Source organism: Phlebotomus argentipes, unplaced genomic scaffold, assembly GCF_947086385.1.
Source record: "Phlebotomus argentipes unplaced genomic scaffold, Phlebotomus argentipes genome assembly contig_2, whole genome shotgun sequence".
NCBI classification, from domain to species: domain Eukaryota; kingdom Metazoa; phylum Arthropoda; class Insecta; order Diptera; family Psychodidae; genus Phlebotomus; species Phlebotomus argentipes.
This window is the reverse complement of record NW_026776162.1, coordinates 4,352,568-4,369,315: the sequence shown is the minus strand read 5'-3', so window position 1 is coordinate 4,369,315 and position 16,748 is coordinate 4,352,568. Positions and strand designations below refer to the sequence as shown.

At 47.2% G+C, this 16,748-nt stretch overlaps 6 protein-coding genes across 6 annotated transcripts; 2 read left to right on the top strand and 4 right to left on the bottom strand.

Moving 5' to 3' along the window:
• Positions 1–1,499: 1,499 nt before the first annotated feature.
• Positions 1,500–5,590, top strand: LOC132264915 (beta-mannosidase). Its single transcript, XM_059765254.1, has 4 exons — positions 1,500–1,898; positions 2,054–2,203; positions 2,423–4,461; positions 4,710–5,590. Exons 1-4 carry the CDS (start codon positions 1,763–1,765, stop codon positions 5,271–5,273), a joined length of 2,889 nt encoding a protein of 962 aa, XP_059621237.1. The 5' UTR covers positions 1,500–1,762; the 3' UTR covers positions 5,274–5,590.
• LOC132265062 (dynein axonemal assembly factor 5) lies at positions 5,332–8,088 on the bottom strand. The gene is made up of 3 exons (XM_059765510.1): positions 8,003–8,088; positions 5,584–7,943; positions 5,332–5,474 (listed from the first exon to the last, which is right to left on the bottom strand). Exons 2-3 carry the CDS (start codon positions 7,931–7,933, stop codon positions 5,332–5,334), a joined length of 2,493 nt encoding a protein of 830 aa, XP_059621493.1. The 5' UTR covers positions 7,934–7,943; positions 8,003–8,088.
• Positions 8,089–8,130: 42 nt separating this feature from the next.
• On the bottom strand, positions 8,131–8,828 carry LOC132265068 (putative ATP synthase subunit f, mitochondrial). The gene is made up of 3 exons (XM_059765516.1): positions 8,666–8,828; positions 8,348–8,563; positions 8,131–8,284 (listed from the first exon to the last, which is right to left on the bottom strand). The coding sequence occupies exons 1-3, from the start codon at positions 8,742–8,744 to the stop codon at positions 8,256–8,258; spliced, it is 324 nt and encodes a 107-aa protein (XP_059621499.1). The 5' UTR covers positions 8,745–8,828; the 3' UTR covers positions 8,131–8,255.
• A 105-nt stretch (positions 8,829–8,933) lies between these two features.
• On the bottom strand, positions 8,934–10,203 carry LOC132265065 (zinc finger protein 184-like). Its single transcript, XM_059765513.1, has 2 exons — positions 9,940–10,203; positions 8,934–9,873 (listed from the first exon to the last, which is right to left on the bottom strand). The coding sequence occupies exons 1-2, from the start codon at positions 10,063–10,065 to the stop codon at positions 9,160–9,162; spliced, it is 840 nt and encodes a 279-aa protein (XP_059621496.1). The 5' UTR covers positions 10,066–10,203; the 3' UTR covers positions 8,934–9,159.
• Positions 10,204–10,268: 65 nt separating this feature from the next.
• LOC132264914 (zinc finger protein 420-like) lies at positions 10,269–15,353 on the top strand. The gene is made up of 5 exons (XM_059765253.1): positions 10,269–10,434; positions 10,504–11,884; positions 13,294–13,380; positions 13,677–13,846; positions 13,915–15,353. The coding sequence occupies exons 1-5, from the start codon at positions 10,300–10,302 to the stop codon at positions 15,205–15,207; spliced, it is 3,066 nt and encodes a 1,021-aa protein (XP_059621236.1). The 5' UTR covers positions 10,269–10,299; the 3' UTR covers positions 15,208–15,353.
• Positions 11,891–13,299, bottom strand: LOC132265064 (uncharacterized). The gene is made up of 3 exons (XM_059765512.1): positions 13,123–13,299; positions 12,837–13,005; positions 11,891–12,771 (listed from the first exon to the last, which is right to left on the bottom strand). Exons 1-3 carry the CDS (start codon positions 13,277–13,279, stop codon positions 12,156–12,158), a joined length of 942 nt encoding a protein of 313 aa, XP_059621495.1. The 5' UTR covers positions 13,280–13,299; the 3' UTR covers positions 11,891–12,155.
• Positions 15,354–16,748: the final 1,395 nt, after the last annotated feature.

The window sequence follows — 16,748 nt, the reverse complement described above, 5'->3', positions numbered from 1 at the left end:
ACGCCAAATATTTTCGAAAATATAAGTATTATATTTGACTTAATATCAATCAATGCGAATGATGAAGAAGCAATTTGCTAAAAACATTACTTTAATCAAATATTGAAATTACATTTTCTAAGTCAATCGCTAAAACAGCATTTAAACAACCATCTAAACATCTAAATAAGCGCAAGGCAAAACATTTCCACTGTATGACTAAAGTAAAGGAATTTGAAGACAATATATTTATGAAAATATCAATCAATCCTTCTAAATTACGGATCAAAGTTAATCAATTTTCTACACATTGCGTACAAAAGTTAAGAAAAAGTCTATTTCATCTGTGGAATACCGAAAATATTCCTTCTGTCAAAGCTAGTCACGTACGAATAAACGTCCCTTTTAAATCACATAATAATCTAATGAAAGAATTTATACTAAGCATATATTTTTCTAGTTTTCTACATCCATAAATATTAGAAGATCGCATTACTTTTCTAAACTTTTTCACTCATTCAATATTCGCATCATAGCGACTCTCCATTGATTACACAGAGATTGAGAAACACTGTTCCGATATAATCCTTTAAATCACTCTCGCTTACGATAGACGCATAAACTGATAAAAATCTATTTGAACTAACAAATTTTCGAGCAAATGAATCGTTATCTAAATTCACTTTCTGAAGTACCGCGAAGAGTTTAGTCAAAAATTAAAAGAATAAATTTAGTCTGAAAAAAAGAAAGGTTTAGTGAAAAATATGTTAAACAAATAGTTGATGAAAAAAAAGAAAAATTGAGCGTTTTTTCCAAATTGTTGTGTAGTTGATAAAAAAAAAGACAAGATAGAGAGTAAAATTGTTCATTTCTTGACTTAATTTTTAACTTAGAGGCGATGCACTTTGAAAAGAGATTACAAATAGTGCCTGAACATTTGAAACAAAAAGAAGATAATTTGTAATTGCATATTTTGTAAATTGTGAAATGAAAAAAAGAAGAAGCAAAAATCTTGGATTAGAAGATTGAGAGCAATATCGATGAAAGCGCGCATAACTTGTTGGCATAGAAATTTTCGACAATATTCTTTCAAAAATAACCTTCCTTCCATTTTCTACGATTATCACGCGAAAGAGGTTGAGAAATGAGAGCAGATGAGATACGGCGATTCTGCCATTTCGGTATGATAAGAACATTGAGAGGGAATTACAATGCCGACAATATATTCAGAACAAATTTAATAATTTTTTAATAATGAGAAATAGCGAGAAAATTGCTAATTTTTTGTATCACTATTAAATACCACTAAATCTTCGTAATATTTCATAATGGAAAGAAACAAATATTGGGCGGAGAATGCCTGCTGTATCCTTTGTATTTGAGCAATGTGAAGAAAGCGAGCCGAAGAGCGAGAGAATATACAAATATATTCAATGTATAGCGGAGTGTTTATTGATAGAGTGTCAACAAGGTGGTGGACAATCGATATAATCTGCCCTTCGGTTGCTCGGCAGATGCAAGAGAGCTTCCACAGCTGGGAATTTGTGCTTCCGATGGGTTTGCGTGCTGTGTGTGGGTCGCCGGCGGAGGTTCTCGTTGGTTGCAGTGTGTTAATGCCCACGGAGAATCACTTTGCGCGCTTCGTGAGTGGAGAGAGCGAGAAAGAGAGCGCAAGAGGGAGTGTGTGATAAGCTCCAGTGGCCGAGGAGACACTCTCGATGGGCAGAAGAGCGTGGATTCAGTGGCGACTTGTGCGGCAAAGGCGAAGGAGTGAAGTTTCCCAATGTCGTGCCTCTGGTATTTTGGGGCCATGAGCTCCGCAGCGACGATGACACTGCTGGTGCTGTACCTGGTGGCGTCCACATCCTCCAGCCAGATCGTCCTCAACACCGGCTGGAGTCTGCACAGCGAGAACACAAGTGAGTGCAGAGCTGGAAAAGTACTGTCGCGGGGGGGATTAATTGAAGTGCAAGAGTGAATTGAGTGTGGGCGATAAGAAGAAGCGCGCCTTCAAGTTCAATGCGCCTATTAGTGAATCAATTCCCACTCTCTCTCTCTCTTTCTCGACTCGCAGGCATAAGCATCAATGGGATTTCTCTGCCTTCCGGTGTCTACTCGGCACTGCAAGATGCCGGCTACACCAACTCCGTCCTGCACTCGTACAATGATGTGCAGCTCAGGTGGGCTGCGATGGATAATTGGGCATATTCAGTCAATTTCACAGGTGAGTCTTGCAAAAAAGAACACATAAGCGTTGATTGCTAGACGAAAGGTCAAATGAATGATGAAGTGGTGTAGCTATTTATGGAATTTCAATGGTCATACCTAATTTAATTTCCATTTAACCGGTGAAAATAACATGGAAATGAATTTATGGAAGTTTCTTGTTCTCACAGATTAATTCAATCGAAGGATATTTTCACCCATTCACATTTCTCTACAGTGACCGATGAAGTTCTGGCCGCCAAGCACATCATCCTCACCCTCCACGGAGTGGACACTGTGGCTGAAGTGTACTTGAATGGGTTTCAATTAGCCACAGTGGATGGCAAAGTTCAGCTGGACAACATGTTCACACGCTACAGATTCGATGTGAAGCAATTGCTGGTGGAATCCATCTTCGAGCGCTTCTGCACTGTGACGGTGAGAATAAAATCTCCTGTGATCTATGCGAAATACTTGGCCGGGAAACATCCCACAACTCCTCCAGAATGTCCGCCCAACGTGTACAACGGTGAGTGCCACATGAACTTCCTGCGGAAGATGCAGGCGAGCTTCTCCTGGGATTGGGGACCAGCCGTTCCCTCGTCCGGACTGTGGAGACCCGTCGTCTTGGAGTACTACAACTCAGTGGTGATCAGAGACATCACAGTGCAGCTGGAGGAGGACAGAGCCCAGGATCTGTGGAATGTGCATCTGGTGATTTATCTGGAGGCTGGCAGTGGAGTCAATGATGTCAAAGGAACGCTCAAACTGACTTTCGTGGACTTTCCAGGAAGCGAGAAATCTTTCCAGGTGGACGAGAAGACGGATGCGAGTGGAGAATTGGCCTTGACCGCTTCTCTGGATGTTCCCAGGAGTGATGCTGAGCTCTGGTGGCCAAATGGCTATGGCAGACAGAAGTTGTATGTGCTCCAAGCGATCTTCGATCCCGGAAACATTCCACGCACCAGAGGAAATGCAATTGTTCAGCTACAGCAGGAGCAAGTGTCCAAGAGCATCAAGGTGGGCTTCAGGACCATCGAACTGGTGCAGGAAGAGACGCCAGACAATGGCGGCAAGGGATTGTCCTTTTACTTCCGCGTCAATGGGGTGGCGATCTTCATGAAGGGCACCAACTGGATTCCCTCCAGCATTCTGCCGGAGAAGTCCTTCAGCATGCAGCACGTGAAGCATCTCCTGAAGGCCGTGAAGACGTCGCACATGAACATGATCAGAGTCTGGGGAGGAGGTCTCTATGAGGATGATCGCTTCTATGAGCTGACAGACACTTATGGGATTCTCATCTGGCACGATCTCATGTTCGCCTGCGCCATGTATCCAGTCTTCCCGGACTTCCTGGCGTCTGTACAAGAGGAAGTGCGTCAGAATGTGCGCCGGATTCAGAGCCATCCGAGTGTGGCCATTTGGGCGACTAACAATGAGAATGAAGTGGCTCTGGTGCAGAATTGGTATCACACAGGCGGCGATCGGCAGAGATTTGAGCGGGAATATCGTCAGCTGTACATCGATGTGGTGAAGAAGGAGGTGGAAATTCATGATCCCTGGCGAGAGTGTCTCAGCTCGTCTCCGTCAAACGGACGCCAGACAGAGGCGGATAATTGGATATCCAAGGATCCTCAGGATTGGCATTTTGGCGATATTCACTACTACAATTACGACCTGGACGCGTGGAATCCCTCAATCTACCCAAGACCTCGATTCGTCTCCGAGTACGGCTTCCAGAGTCTGCCCTCGTTGAATGCCTTTGAGAGCATCCTTGCGCCAAAGGACAACATCAGTGAGATGATAAATCATCGGCAACACTCTCCGCTGAGGAATTTTCCCATTGATGGACTGATAAAGCGCCACTTGCCGCTGGAGACTCTATCCGGAGATCCCAAGGAAGTCCTGGAAGCGTACATCTTCTTCAGTCAAGTGAGTCAGGCGATGGCCGTGAAGACAGAGACGGAAGTGTATCGCGCCGGTCGCATTGGCCCCATGAACACCATGGGGGCGCTCTTCTGGCAGCTCAACGACGTCTGGGTGGCGCCTTCGTGGTCCAGTATCGAGCTGAACGGCAACTACAAGATTCTCCAGCACTGGGTGAAGCAATTCATGGCTCCGCTGCACATCATTCCGCTGGTGGATCCGCGGAAGAACCTCCGGATTTACGTGGTGAGAGACTCTCTGGGTGAGACGCAGAAGCTGACGGTGAGATTGCATCTGCACCACTGGGCGGGATTCGATGTGAAACTGGAGAAATCATGGTCACTGGACATGGTAAGTGAAGACGATTTTTTTTTCTAATTGAATCTCTAGTCTTTATTAATATGATCACTCTCTTTCAACAAAGACTCTCAGTGAGTCATGTAATTTATTTGAAAAAAACCACTCGAAAGATAACATGTCGATTTACAGGCAATCAAACAACTTCATTAGCGCAGGAATTTTATCAATCAATTGTTCATTCACACACGCTTTTATCTAAAAATGCATCAAATGTCTTTCTCAATTCCATTTATTCCTAACTTGTGGAACTCTTCTATTGCATTTTCATCTCACGAATTGCCCCAAATCCTACCAAAAAACTCACAAAACTTCAACACACTATTTTGACGAATGCATTTAAATCTCTCTTCCAGGAGGAAAACACTGCAGTGATTCTGGACACTCTCAACTTTGTGGATATCTTCGGATCAGAAGTGATGGAAAAATCCGGCTTTCTCTATTTCCTCCTCGAAGACGCCTCAGGTCGACTGATCTCCACTAATTTCATCTTCCCGGAGAAGCTGAGAGACGCCCAGGGAATCGTAAATCCACACATTGACGTCGTTGTGGCGTCCAACAGATGCAGCTTCTCCGTCAGCCAAATCTCTCTCGAGGTCAAGGCTCGAGCGCCGGCGATTTTTGTCTACATCCAAATCAACAATCCAGACATCAAGAGTTACTCGCTGTCGAAGAATGGCTACATTCAGTTGGAGCCAATTCACATGATAAGACTGGAGTTTGCGAACGAAAACTGCGCCACAACACTCCAGAAGAGAGACATTCGCATCCTCACCATTAATGACTACTTGAAGACCACCCAGTAATTCTTGCCACCGATCTTGCCAAACACAGATGGGAGGATTATGCAAATTAACCACGATGTCAAGCACACTTCTCCAGTGATAACTTCTCAATCGCCGCACGAAGGTCGTTCACTTCGTTGGCATGAGCGCAGCTCTCTGGAATGCCACCGAAGACCTCATGGAACTCCGCCAGGTGATCTCTCCCCAGGGATTTCGCCGTCTCTGCAGGTGACAAATTAAAGTAAAGTGATTTCAATAATCCACAAATTTATGTTTAAAGAGCAAAAAGAACGATGTATTTTATCAAATAAAAACCTTATAAGAAACTCACCCAATAATTCAGCCTTCAGTCGCTCATCCGGATCATCCAGATGGATGAGAATCTTCGCAAAGATCTCCTTCACCACCTTTCGCCACGCATCCGCCTGACCAATCTCCAATCCCGCCTTTAATTTCAACGTCGTCAGCGCCGCAGCTGCGGCACATCGAATCTCCGCACTGGGATCATCGAATCTGGCCAGGAAGCCGAAAGCCATGAGTCTCAGTGGCTCATAAGGCAGTGGCCCAGATGCCATCAAGGCAGCCAAAGCGTACTTCCGAATCACAACGAGATTGTCATCCAAGAGAGCTATGAGATGATCAGCGATTTCAGGAATGATCACGAAACACTCCTCATCCGCTCCACGAGCTGCCGCAGCCACAACAGTCACGCACATTGCACGAATGGATTCCGCACTGAATCCCGCCTTCCACACGAGTCCAGGCACGATGTTGGTGTCGAGAAATCCCCTCAGCAGAGCCACTCTTCCCTCCAGACTCGTGACAATCGTTTCGCGCCACTTCAACATGGCCGTGGACACGCCACAGAGGATCTTCACCTTCGCCTCTGGAGATCCAAGAGTCATCACAGTCTCCACGGCTTCCTGGAGTGCCGAAAAGGCTGGGATGTGGAAGCCACAGTGCGCCAGAAGACCGTACAGACAGAGAATGGGCTCAGCTCGTTCGGAATTTGTACTGTCGAGATCTTCGATGGATGACACAACGCTCTCGAGATGCTTCACATGCAAGACATTCACATTCCCTTGAGATGGCTGCGCCAAGGCTTCCAGGGCATCTTCGATCTTCTCCTGGATGGCTTCCTCTTCGCTGAGGGCGAGAATTGTGACTAGAGTTCGATACAAACTTCTCTCAATCTCAGCTTGTTCTTGGCCACGGACTTGATACTCTCTCACGAGGATTTCGGTGATCATCAGCAGGTGGTTTTGGAAGTTGTAGTCGAGATTCATAGCCAGAGAGATGAGAAGTTGAGCGATTTTAGCTGTGTCTTGCCACTTCTCTGGCCCAGAGCCGACAAACATCGCAATGAAGCACTTGAGATACCCAAGATTTGGCCACTTTTCCAGACATTCCATCGCTCTGGAGCTCCAATCGCTGTAATCAACAAGACTTCCCATCAATTTAGCCACTCGCACAGCTTCTGAAGCCACCCAGCGATTCTCATCCATGCACGTCTTCGCCAGAACTGGATAGATGTCCGACAGGTGCGGCAGAATGGCCTTCTCAGCATGCAGGACAGTTTGGGTGAGCAAGAGTGTGGCGTGCAGACGAACTTCTTCCTTCCACTCCTCCATCTCGTGCAGAATGATGTTGATCATCTTGAAGCCACGCTGGGCAATGGCTCGACATCCCAACGTGGGTCTTCTCCACTCCTCCGGATAGTTTTCTCCAGCACTATCGACCAGAGCAATCCTCATGAGTTCCTTCTCATTCTCAGCGTAGAACTTCTGGCCGCATTTTTCCCACAGTTCAGCAATTTCCAGTGCCACTTCGGGACTCTCGTCGCTCAGACCACCGAAAACGAGTGGCAGGATCCTGTCGAACAGTCCATAGCGATCCCGGAGGTCCAGCAGCATGCGACAGCCCACTCTGCCGCACTCCCGACGAACATTCGGGGAGTCATCCATGAGGAATCTGCTGAGTTCCACGATAATCTTCACGATGCAGTCGGTATTCGTGGTGATATGTAGTGCCACAATTCCCAGGGTCTCCACAGCTGCTGTCCGGATGGGGGAGTGTCGATGCTTGAGAAGTGCCAGCAGAGGATTCGTCAAGACTTCCGCTCTGTAGTGGAAACTCTGCGTGGCGACGCTCAGTTCTCCGATGAGAACGCAGCTCTGACGCAGAATGCTTGGATAGGAGTCCGTGAGGGTCTTTAGGAGAATGTCCACAATCTCATTGTAGGCCTTCAGGAGAGGATCCTTCCCGGCGAAGGCAGGATTTCGCATCGAATACTTCCCGACAATTCCAGTGGTTTGTTCAAGCAGCTGCAAACGCAACTCCTCAGACTCCTCCACCAATTCCTTCTGCCCAATTCTTCTGGCAATGGTGGGAATCACGTAGGACAGATAGAATTCATTCTCCGGAAGCTTCTGTAGCATCTCCGAGACCACAGAAACTGCCACTGTGCGACAACTCTCGTACTTATCGCTGTAGCACTTGAGAATGTGCAGATAGATGTAGTCGAAGACGTCTGTGGCATTCTCCGGATTCACTTCATCCGATTGGCACAACTCCAGCAATCCCTGAAGAGCCCTCTGACGCACTCTCCTGTCCGGATTCGTGAGCGCCGTGCAAAACTGCTCGAGTTTTGCACGTAAATCACCCAAGAACGACTCAGTCATCTTGTGGACACTGAAAAGACGGATTTGCAGACTTATTGATCAAACAAAATCCTTGACTGCAGCACTTACTACTGTGGTTTCCTGGATATTTCCTTCCCCAAACAAATCCTCCACCTGCTCCAAATGTGAGGTTATGACGACCAATGACGACACTGACCAATGAGGTTAGGGCCAGTAGATGGAAATTGAAAAACTGCTTTTCCCGCAAGGAAAGATCTATTTATTCCATTTTACATCCTCCTCTAAGCACATGACTCACTGAAATTTCATTGCCCATCCTGTTTCGCCACTCCGGGAGGGAAATTGAGGGCCAAGACCCCACTTAGTGGTATTTGTAGTTCCTATGACGCTCTGAAAAGTACCAAAAGTTCAATGAGCACCACGAGAGGCCGAAGGAAAACGCGCGATACTCACTAATCTTTCCGTAGTTGATGCAGTAGAAGAAGATCATCGCAGACACGGTGAGTTGGAAAAAGGGAGCGACTCCCGTCCTCTTGGGCTGCACGTACTTGTGCTGCCATCGCCACCAGGCGCGGCTCATGGCTTGGGCCACTGCCTGGGGAGACTTATTGCGCCTCCCGAGCCATGCTCCCAGCTCCCCGAGCTTCACTTGCCCGAACGGAGTGTCAGCTGAAAGAGGCCACGAAGTCTTGAGTAACTCCCGGACGGTGAAGTTATATAATCACACCGAGAAGAAAATCTCATCTTCCCAGGAAAAGTTTGCTAACTTACGCTTTCCATAGAAGCGCGCCGGGTCGTAGGGACCGTGCACCTTGGGATTATACTCAATAGGATAGTCTCCGAAGCCCATTTTCACTCCCGAGAAATTTTCAACAGCACTCAGCCCGAATGACAGTCAAAACCCCAGAAACAAAGGGGTTCGTCAATGCGAAATCGAGAGCCGCTTTTCTACGAAGCAGCAAGAGTGAAACATAGAAGAAATATGTTAAAATGCACTGCTTGAAAAGCTCTGAAAATTTTATTACATTCATAATTACAAAGAAAACGATGCACAACAAATGAACATGAGAAAATCGTGGAAAATCAAACATGTTTCGACATATTCCAGTGGTGAACACGCATGTTTCAGATTTCGTGCCCGCTGGAAAACGCCGCCAATTTGCTATAAAAATAATATGGCGAATAGTCGAAGGCGCAAAATGCATGAAATCTCGCGGGCAGCATTTATTGACTAATAAAATTACCCGGCCGCATTCCTCCGGCGACTACTGCTGCCCTCCGCCCCGTTGATCCGCGTGGAAGCTCTCCACGTGATGGTTGAGCTCCACGTCGCTGTTGAACTGCAGATCGCAGTAGTCGCACTTGGGGGGCCCCGCGGCGGGTGGTTTCGCCTTGAGCAGCTTCTGAAAGTCCTGGCCGTGTGCCTGAGAGCAAGCCTTGATGTGGGTGCGCATGTCCTTGACCTTCCGGAAGCGGATGGTGCAGTAGTTGCAGGTGTAGAGCCGATGGGAGTCGATGATGTGCGTCTGGATCTCGTGGGTTCGCATGTGCCTCACGAGCTTGCTGGGCGACTCCACGGATTTGTTGCATTGCATGCACTTGTATCGCTTGGGGCGCACCCGCAGCGTGGGATTGCTCTTCTGTCTCACTCGCTTGCTGGCCTCCACCTCCTCGGACTTTATTTTCACCTCTCCGGACTCCAGTTGGTAGTTTGTACTGCTCGACTCAGAATACGTCGCCTCGTAGAGCGGCTTTGTCTGTGCATCCTCCTCCAGCAACTCTCCGCCCAGTTGGCTGCCCAACAGCAGCGGATCAAGTGTCTGGCTCTCCTGCTGCGGAACACTCTTGGCCAGCGACAGGCTCTCCATGAGCAGCTTCCTCTGCGACATTTCGCACTTTTGCCGAAACAGATCGATATTTGTGAGGTGGGACGCACACATCTTGCATATCATGTGTGGCAGGCCGTCTGTAACGGAGAACTGAGTCCCCATGGGGGCGATTAGAGCTGAGAGAGGCTCCACTGGGGTGGAACTTGCCAGACCAACCTGAACATTCGCGAAGGAGATCACCACCTCGTAGAACTTGCGGTTGCTGTAGTCGAGATCGGAGAACAGTGACACCTCCTGTTCCGGGGACAAGCACAGGCGACACAGCTTAGCAAATCTATCCATTTTCGCTGGGAAAAAGCCAGGAAAATTCGTCCTGAAAAAACGCCACAATCTGACAGTCCCTTTTGTTTATTTTGACAATTTCCAATTTCCCCTGCAGTCTGGAACGCACTGAAAGCGCGGAAGTGGTCGAAAGTGGAATGGAGGGGAATTATAGCGAAGTGTCACGGGAAAGTTTGTTTTGGTTGGTACTGTGCATTGTTCTCTGCGAAAAACCCAGTGAAAACTCCCAGAAAAATGGCCAGCAGCTCCCTTGAGGGCAACAAGGTGTGTCGCCTGTGTTTGTCCAAGGAGCAGGATGTGTTTCTGGAGGAGAAGGTGGCGAAAGACACAAAATATTGGCAAGTCGCCATCAGCTTTACGAACATTGAGGTGAGCATCTTGAAATATTTTCCACGCGAAATGCTCTTTTATTGACTGTTTCTGCGTCTCTGGGTGTAGTACTCTCCACATGACGATCTGCCGCAGTCCATTTGCCGGATGTGCGCTTCGCAGCTGTCCAATATTCACATCTTCAAGCAGCGCTGCGAAGCATCTCATGAGACTCTGATGTCGAACTTTGCCAACGACCTCGGCGTGGATTACCTCGAGGAGGACAAGTTTATCCCTGAATTCAGCACAATCCTAGTCAAGGAGGAGGATGGCATGATCTCTGACCACTTCGACGACAGAGACATCCTGCCGGAGAGCGATGGCGCGGACGAGGACATCCTGAACGACAAGGAGTTGATTGAGATTGTGGAGGCGAAGCCAATGAAGCCTGTGGAGCCGGTGAAGAAGGTGAAGCCCAAGAAGGAGGACTCCACTGAGCCGAAAGGCAAGAGAATCCGTAGGAAAAACTACCAATGCAACGAATGTGGCGTTCTGGTTGAATCGCCAAGCAAATTGGCGCGGCATCTCCGGATTCACGTATTCGACAACCAGAAGGTGCTGCACAGCTCCAAGATAGGCAAGGTGTTCTCCTGTAAGAACTGCGGCATGGCATTCCTGAAGACGAAGCAGCTGAGAATCCATCTCTTGAGCGGCAGATGCAAGCGAATGCCGGGCAATCAGGATTATCAGCCGGAGGAGGACAAGGCGCCCTCGGAAGTCGCTGGTCAGAGTGTCTCTGAGCCTGCAGTGGTGGATATGATGGCAGTTGAGGAGACGCCTGAATTGACCGATCAGGAGCAATCGGAGAGCTTCAAGTGCTACATTTGCTTCGAATTCCACACTTCTCTGGAGAGCCTGGAGGCTCACATGAAGGAAGTTCACGGGAGAGTCGGTGATCCGCTGTTCTGCTGCACGCGTTGCTCCTTCACGCACGAGTCCGCGGACGAGATGATCGAGCACTATCGCGTGAGTCAATCGTGTGGCGAAGAAGCCAGATCCGGCGAGAAGGACAACCGCTTCAAGTGCGAGATCTGCGATAAGCAGTTCCGCTACAAATCCTCCCTGAAGAACCACAGCGTGTGCCACACGGGCGAGAAGCGCTTCGAGTGCGACATCTGCTTCAAACGCTTCACCAGGAAAGGCGAGATCATCGTCCACAAGCGACTGCACTTCGATTTGCGCCCGTACGTCTGTCAGGACTGCGGTATGGGCTTCCGCAAGTCCAGCAATCTCATCCGGCACCGCGTGATTCACACCGGAGAGGCCAACTACCAGTGCCACGTCTGCCTGAGGCGCTTCAAGTGGCCCACGGCGCTCAAGTGCCACATGAACTCGCACACGGGCGAGAAGCCGTACAAGTGCAAGTACTGCCCCAAGGCGTACACCAGCAACAGCGGTCTGATCAAGCACTACGCCAACCATCCGGACATCGAGGGCGAAGTGGAGGTTTGCAATTGATCGCGAGCGTCCGGATTTGATCTCTAAGTGGAAATTTTAGTGACTTTTTATGCTCTTCTTTTGCGGCTTTTACCATGCATTTGCACTGCAAAAGGGGAAAGAGAGAATTGTAAAAACCATGTGCATCCTTATTTAACTAGAATCACTAATGTAATAATCATTAAACTACCAATAAAGGGGTTTGCCTTCATACAACGGAGGTATTATGAATATGAATTATATCAGTTTTTTCTTTCTTTCACGTGAAGATTCAGCAACTTTTATTATTGGTCAGTCTGTTCTTCCTGCATTGTTTCTCTGCAAACACTCATGATTTTGTCTTGGAATTCGAAAAACTTATCATCCGGCACAGATTTTATGAAAACTCGTATATACTCGAGGAACGCTTGCTTTACACTTGAGTCTCTGGGAGATTCCCCGTCGTTCTCCTCCAAATCTCTGACATCACGTAGAAGAGCTTCTTGTGTGCGCTGTGTAAAATCCAGGACGTTATCGAGTTTTTCGAAAATCTTCCTAATATGCCTTCGATTTTCGAGACGATTTCTCCTTGGTGTACCACTTTGTGCCACACGTTGACTTCCTACACTTGTTGTTGCATTAGAAGTGGTATCAAGACTCCTCAGAGAAGCTCTGGAAGAATTTTGAGTACTTTCAAGTCTCCCAAGACTTGTGTTTGCTAGAGACTTCTGTGAATCCTTTGGACGCACGGTCACAATTGGGTCTGCTGAACTCTTGCCCAATTTTATAGTTTGCTGTGGTGCAGAAGACGGTCCCGAGGAAGCTCCTCGGTGGTCAGGAGAGGTGGAGTCTTCAGTAACCGTTGAAAGCCCTTCGGCGGCTCTGTTTAGCTGGTTTTGCTTCCCAAAACAGACGCTTGGTCTAGAAAACATAAAATTACAATTAGTACACCAAGAATGAAAAGAGTAAGCAAGCTTTACTCAAACCTTAACTTAAACTCTTTCAAATTTTCATCGAGGAACGACAGGCGATCATGGAATACAAAATATTTCGATGCATATCGTCCTCGTGTGACGTATCTCTTAAGACTTTCTTTCGACCTCCTATTATAGTAGGACCTCTTTAATGCCATCCACTCGCTCTTGACTCGCAAAACTGAAAAGAAAGTATATTTTAATGGTTTTAATAGAATACTATGATATTGTATCTTAGCTGAACTCCGAAAAGCCAGCCGAATTGGGATTGGTTTTTGTAATTGAACAAGAGTTTTACCGCTTAATTTCAGCTGCGTCGCCAAATTCTGCCACTTCTCCTCCTGCTCAATTGTTCTCCCGGAAGACACATCTGGTTTTCTCCACAATAAAGGCTCATTGTTAATAAATTGAATCAAAAATTTTGTTTGCTTCTCACTCAACACCATGGAATTCATGACTTGTTTTGCAGACACTCCGAATGAATCTGACGCTTCAGCGCAGTATTGCCAGATGGAAATTTGCAGAGTTTTGGAAATCACGAATCCCACTAGGGCGCGTGAGAGAAGAAAGAACAAGAAAAGGAGAAAAAACACCAAAGAGGGAGTTAAAAAATATAGTTTCTGTTCAGCATCAAAGATCGATTGATCATAGAAGAGTTAAACATCAATTAGTTAAAGAAATTGGGGTGGAAAACAAGGAAAATCACAATGCCATAAATGTGTATGGAAACTTCGTTATTAGACGAAGTGGAAAGTGGTCTAAATGGCGCTGAGTGGAGGGGAAACTGACAGGCAAGTCGAAGTCGTCGAATATGGGAAGGTTTGTTTTGGCTGCTGCGTGTTTCGTTTTTGTGAAAAATGGAAAAGTCCACGAGAAATAAGCGGAAAATGACCAATAAATCTTCAGCTGGTGATGAAGTGTGTCGACTATGCCTCACAAAGGAGCAGGATGTTCACTTGGACGACAAGCTTTCCAAAGACACGAAATACTGGCAAGTTGCTGTTGGCTTTGCGAACATAAAGGTAAATATTGGTGAGAATGCTCGAGAAATGCTTAGAAATTCACGGTTTTCTTGATTTCCTGGCTGCAGTACTCTCCCAAAGATGGGCTGCCGCAGTCGATTTGCCGGATGTGCGCCTCGCAACTCACGAATTTTCACATCTTCAAGCAACGCTGCGAGGCATCGTACAAAACTCTCCTGGGCACCGTGACAAGCAGCAAATCCCAGGCTGGAAGAGTGGAGAAAGAGAAGTCGATTCCGGAGATTAGCATGGTCCTGGTGAAGGAGGAGATTTACGTGTCGGATGACCTGAGTGAGAAACCTGTTAAAGTTGAGGAGAAGGAGGAAGAGGAGGATGAGGAGGAGGAAGATGAGTTTGGGGAGGAGGAGGAAATAGAGTACTTGATGGAGTATGAGGAAATGGAGCCAAAGAAGAGAATCCGCGAGAAGAGGCATCAGTGCACGATCTGTGGCGTTTTGGTGGAATCTCCCAGCAAATTGACGCGACATCTCCGGACGCACGCCTTGGACAAGTCAATGATGCTCCACACGTCGGACATCGGCAAAGTGTACTCGTGTAAGCACTGCAATGTGGCTTTTATCAAGCTGAAGCAGTTGAGGATTCACATCACCTCGGAAAGGTGCATGAAAACATCTCAGCAGAGTGCAGAAAACGCCGCGGGGACTTCTGAGGAAGTCTTCAAGTGCTACCTCTGCACCAGAGCCTTCAACACTGTGGACACTCTCAAGGCGCATCTTGGCGAGACCCACGAAAGGCCAAAAAATTCCCTGCTTTGCTGCTCTGGATGCTCCTTCACGCACGAATCCACCGAGCAGATCATCGAACACTATCGCTCGAGCCAGCTGTGCTGCCAAAGAGCGAGATTCGGCGAGCCGTCCGCCAGCTACGCCTGTGAGATCTGTGGCAGAGAGTTTCGCTACAAATCCTGTCTGAAGAAGCACACAATTTGCCACACGGGCGAGAAGCGCTTTGAGTGCGACATCTGCTTCAAGCGCTTCACCAGAAAGGGTCAAATCGTCATCCACAAGCGGATGCACTACAACATCCGGCCATTCACGTGCCAGGAGTGTGGCATGGGCTTCCGCAAGTCCAGCGATCTGAAGCGCCACCAGAGGATTCACACCACTGAGGCCAACTATCAGTGCTTCATCTGCCTGAGGCGCTTCAAGTGGGATTCAGCGCTCAAGATCCACATGAACTCGCACACGGGCGAGAGACCCTTCAAGTGCAAGCACTGTCCCAAGGCGTACACCTGCCGGAGTGGCTTGAAGAAGCACCTCGCCCATCACGAGGACAGCGGAGAAGCGCCTGCTCGCGTGACTCGAGCGCATGCCAAAGTGGAAAGTCCTTCGAAATCCTAAGTAAGTAACCAAGCATGAGTTGGAAATATTAGTGAAATAAAGATTCGTCAATCGCCGTTGAAGATATGAAAATGACTATTGAGTAAAGTTTCCCCTTGATTTAATTTTATTCATGTTTATGTGATTGTTCATGCTAATTTTATTCACCGAAATAAATGTAATAATTTTACTCACCGCTCATTACCTTCATTGTTCTAGAGATCATGCTTGCACACAAGTGCATTTAATTGGCGTCGACTGTCTGAATGGGCGGTAATTATTTGGATTTGTCAATCGATTGTTTTATCGAGGGACCCTCGAAAAGTGTGGACAAAAAGAGCATTATGACGAGAGCACAGCGCACGATGCACAATGAGGGTCTGTTGCTGGTAATGAAATGGATTTTTATGGTGTGATCGGTAATCAAAAGCGGAAATATGTGAGGAAGTTTTATTGCTGTGAACATCATTTTATGCTCCCGGGGAAATTGGTAGAGCGGATATTGGAATTTTTGCGATGAAAAGGCAGAGATTGAAAAATCTCGTCAATTTTCCACTCAACACTTGCAACGGGATACTCGCAGGAGTTCATTACGATGGAATCTTGGAAATGAACGTATTGCAGTGCTGCTCGTCTACCCTTCGAGTCTCAATTTAGCAAATTGGGTGAGCTCGACTCTGGAGGAGTCGTGAAAGAGGAGAAATGTAAGTAATACTGAATTTATATGTCTATATAGGGGGGTAGAAAAGATATTTCTTGTGAGCCTGGCTGTATTTAAATTTATTTACAGTGCTTCACTTCTGTTTCTTTGCCTCTATTTTGCTTAATTTAAGTAATGATGCACCGTGGCTTTCAGCAAATCAAAGAGTATTTCTCTATATCAACCTCTTTTTTGATCAGGGCTTTTTTTCCCACCATTCGCAGTGGAATAAAAAACACGAGATCGGGAATAAATAAAAAGCTGTATTACAACGCCTGACCACGCATAAATTCCGTGAAAGCACTTCAGCTCTAAAGAGTTTCTGGAGACAGAATTGAAAACACTCTCAACTATTTCCCTCCCCGTTTATGCCCATCGACCAGCGTGAATGGGTGAATATTTCTAACACAATAATGTGCAAAACATGATATACCTTCCTTTGAACTTCCGCGCGCGCTTTCTGCGAAGAAAAGTCCTTCTTCATTGAGAGCGGCGTGAGAGAGAAAGTTTCACTACACACACCCTGTGACATAATTGTAATTTAATGAGGTATTCCGTGGCATGCAAAATATAATTTGTGGAGCAGAAGAGATGTTAAAGAATCAAAGGGATATTTTGTCAGTTGGCGCTCGGTTGACGTGGTTGAGCGCGCGGCGGGAAAGAGAGCGCGAGCAGAGCGAGGAATCCCAGAGTGGAAAGCACGTAGACGAGAGAGCGGGTGGGCGGTGGGGTGGGCTGTGAAAGCTCGTCGTCTCTGTCACGCGCAATGTGTATGTCGCTTATCAATCGAATGGGCTTCTGGCGCGCTTTTCCAGCATTTCCAATAAATTTTAGTCGTGTGCGAACAGCGGTAGAACGCACT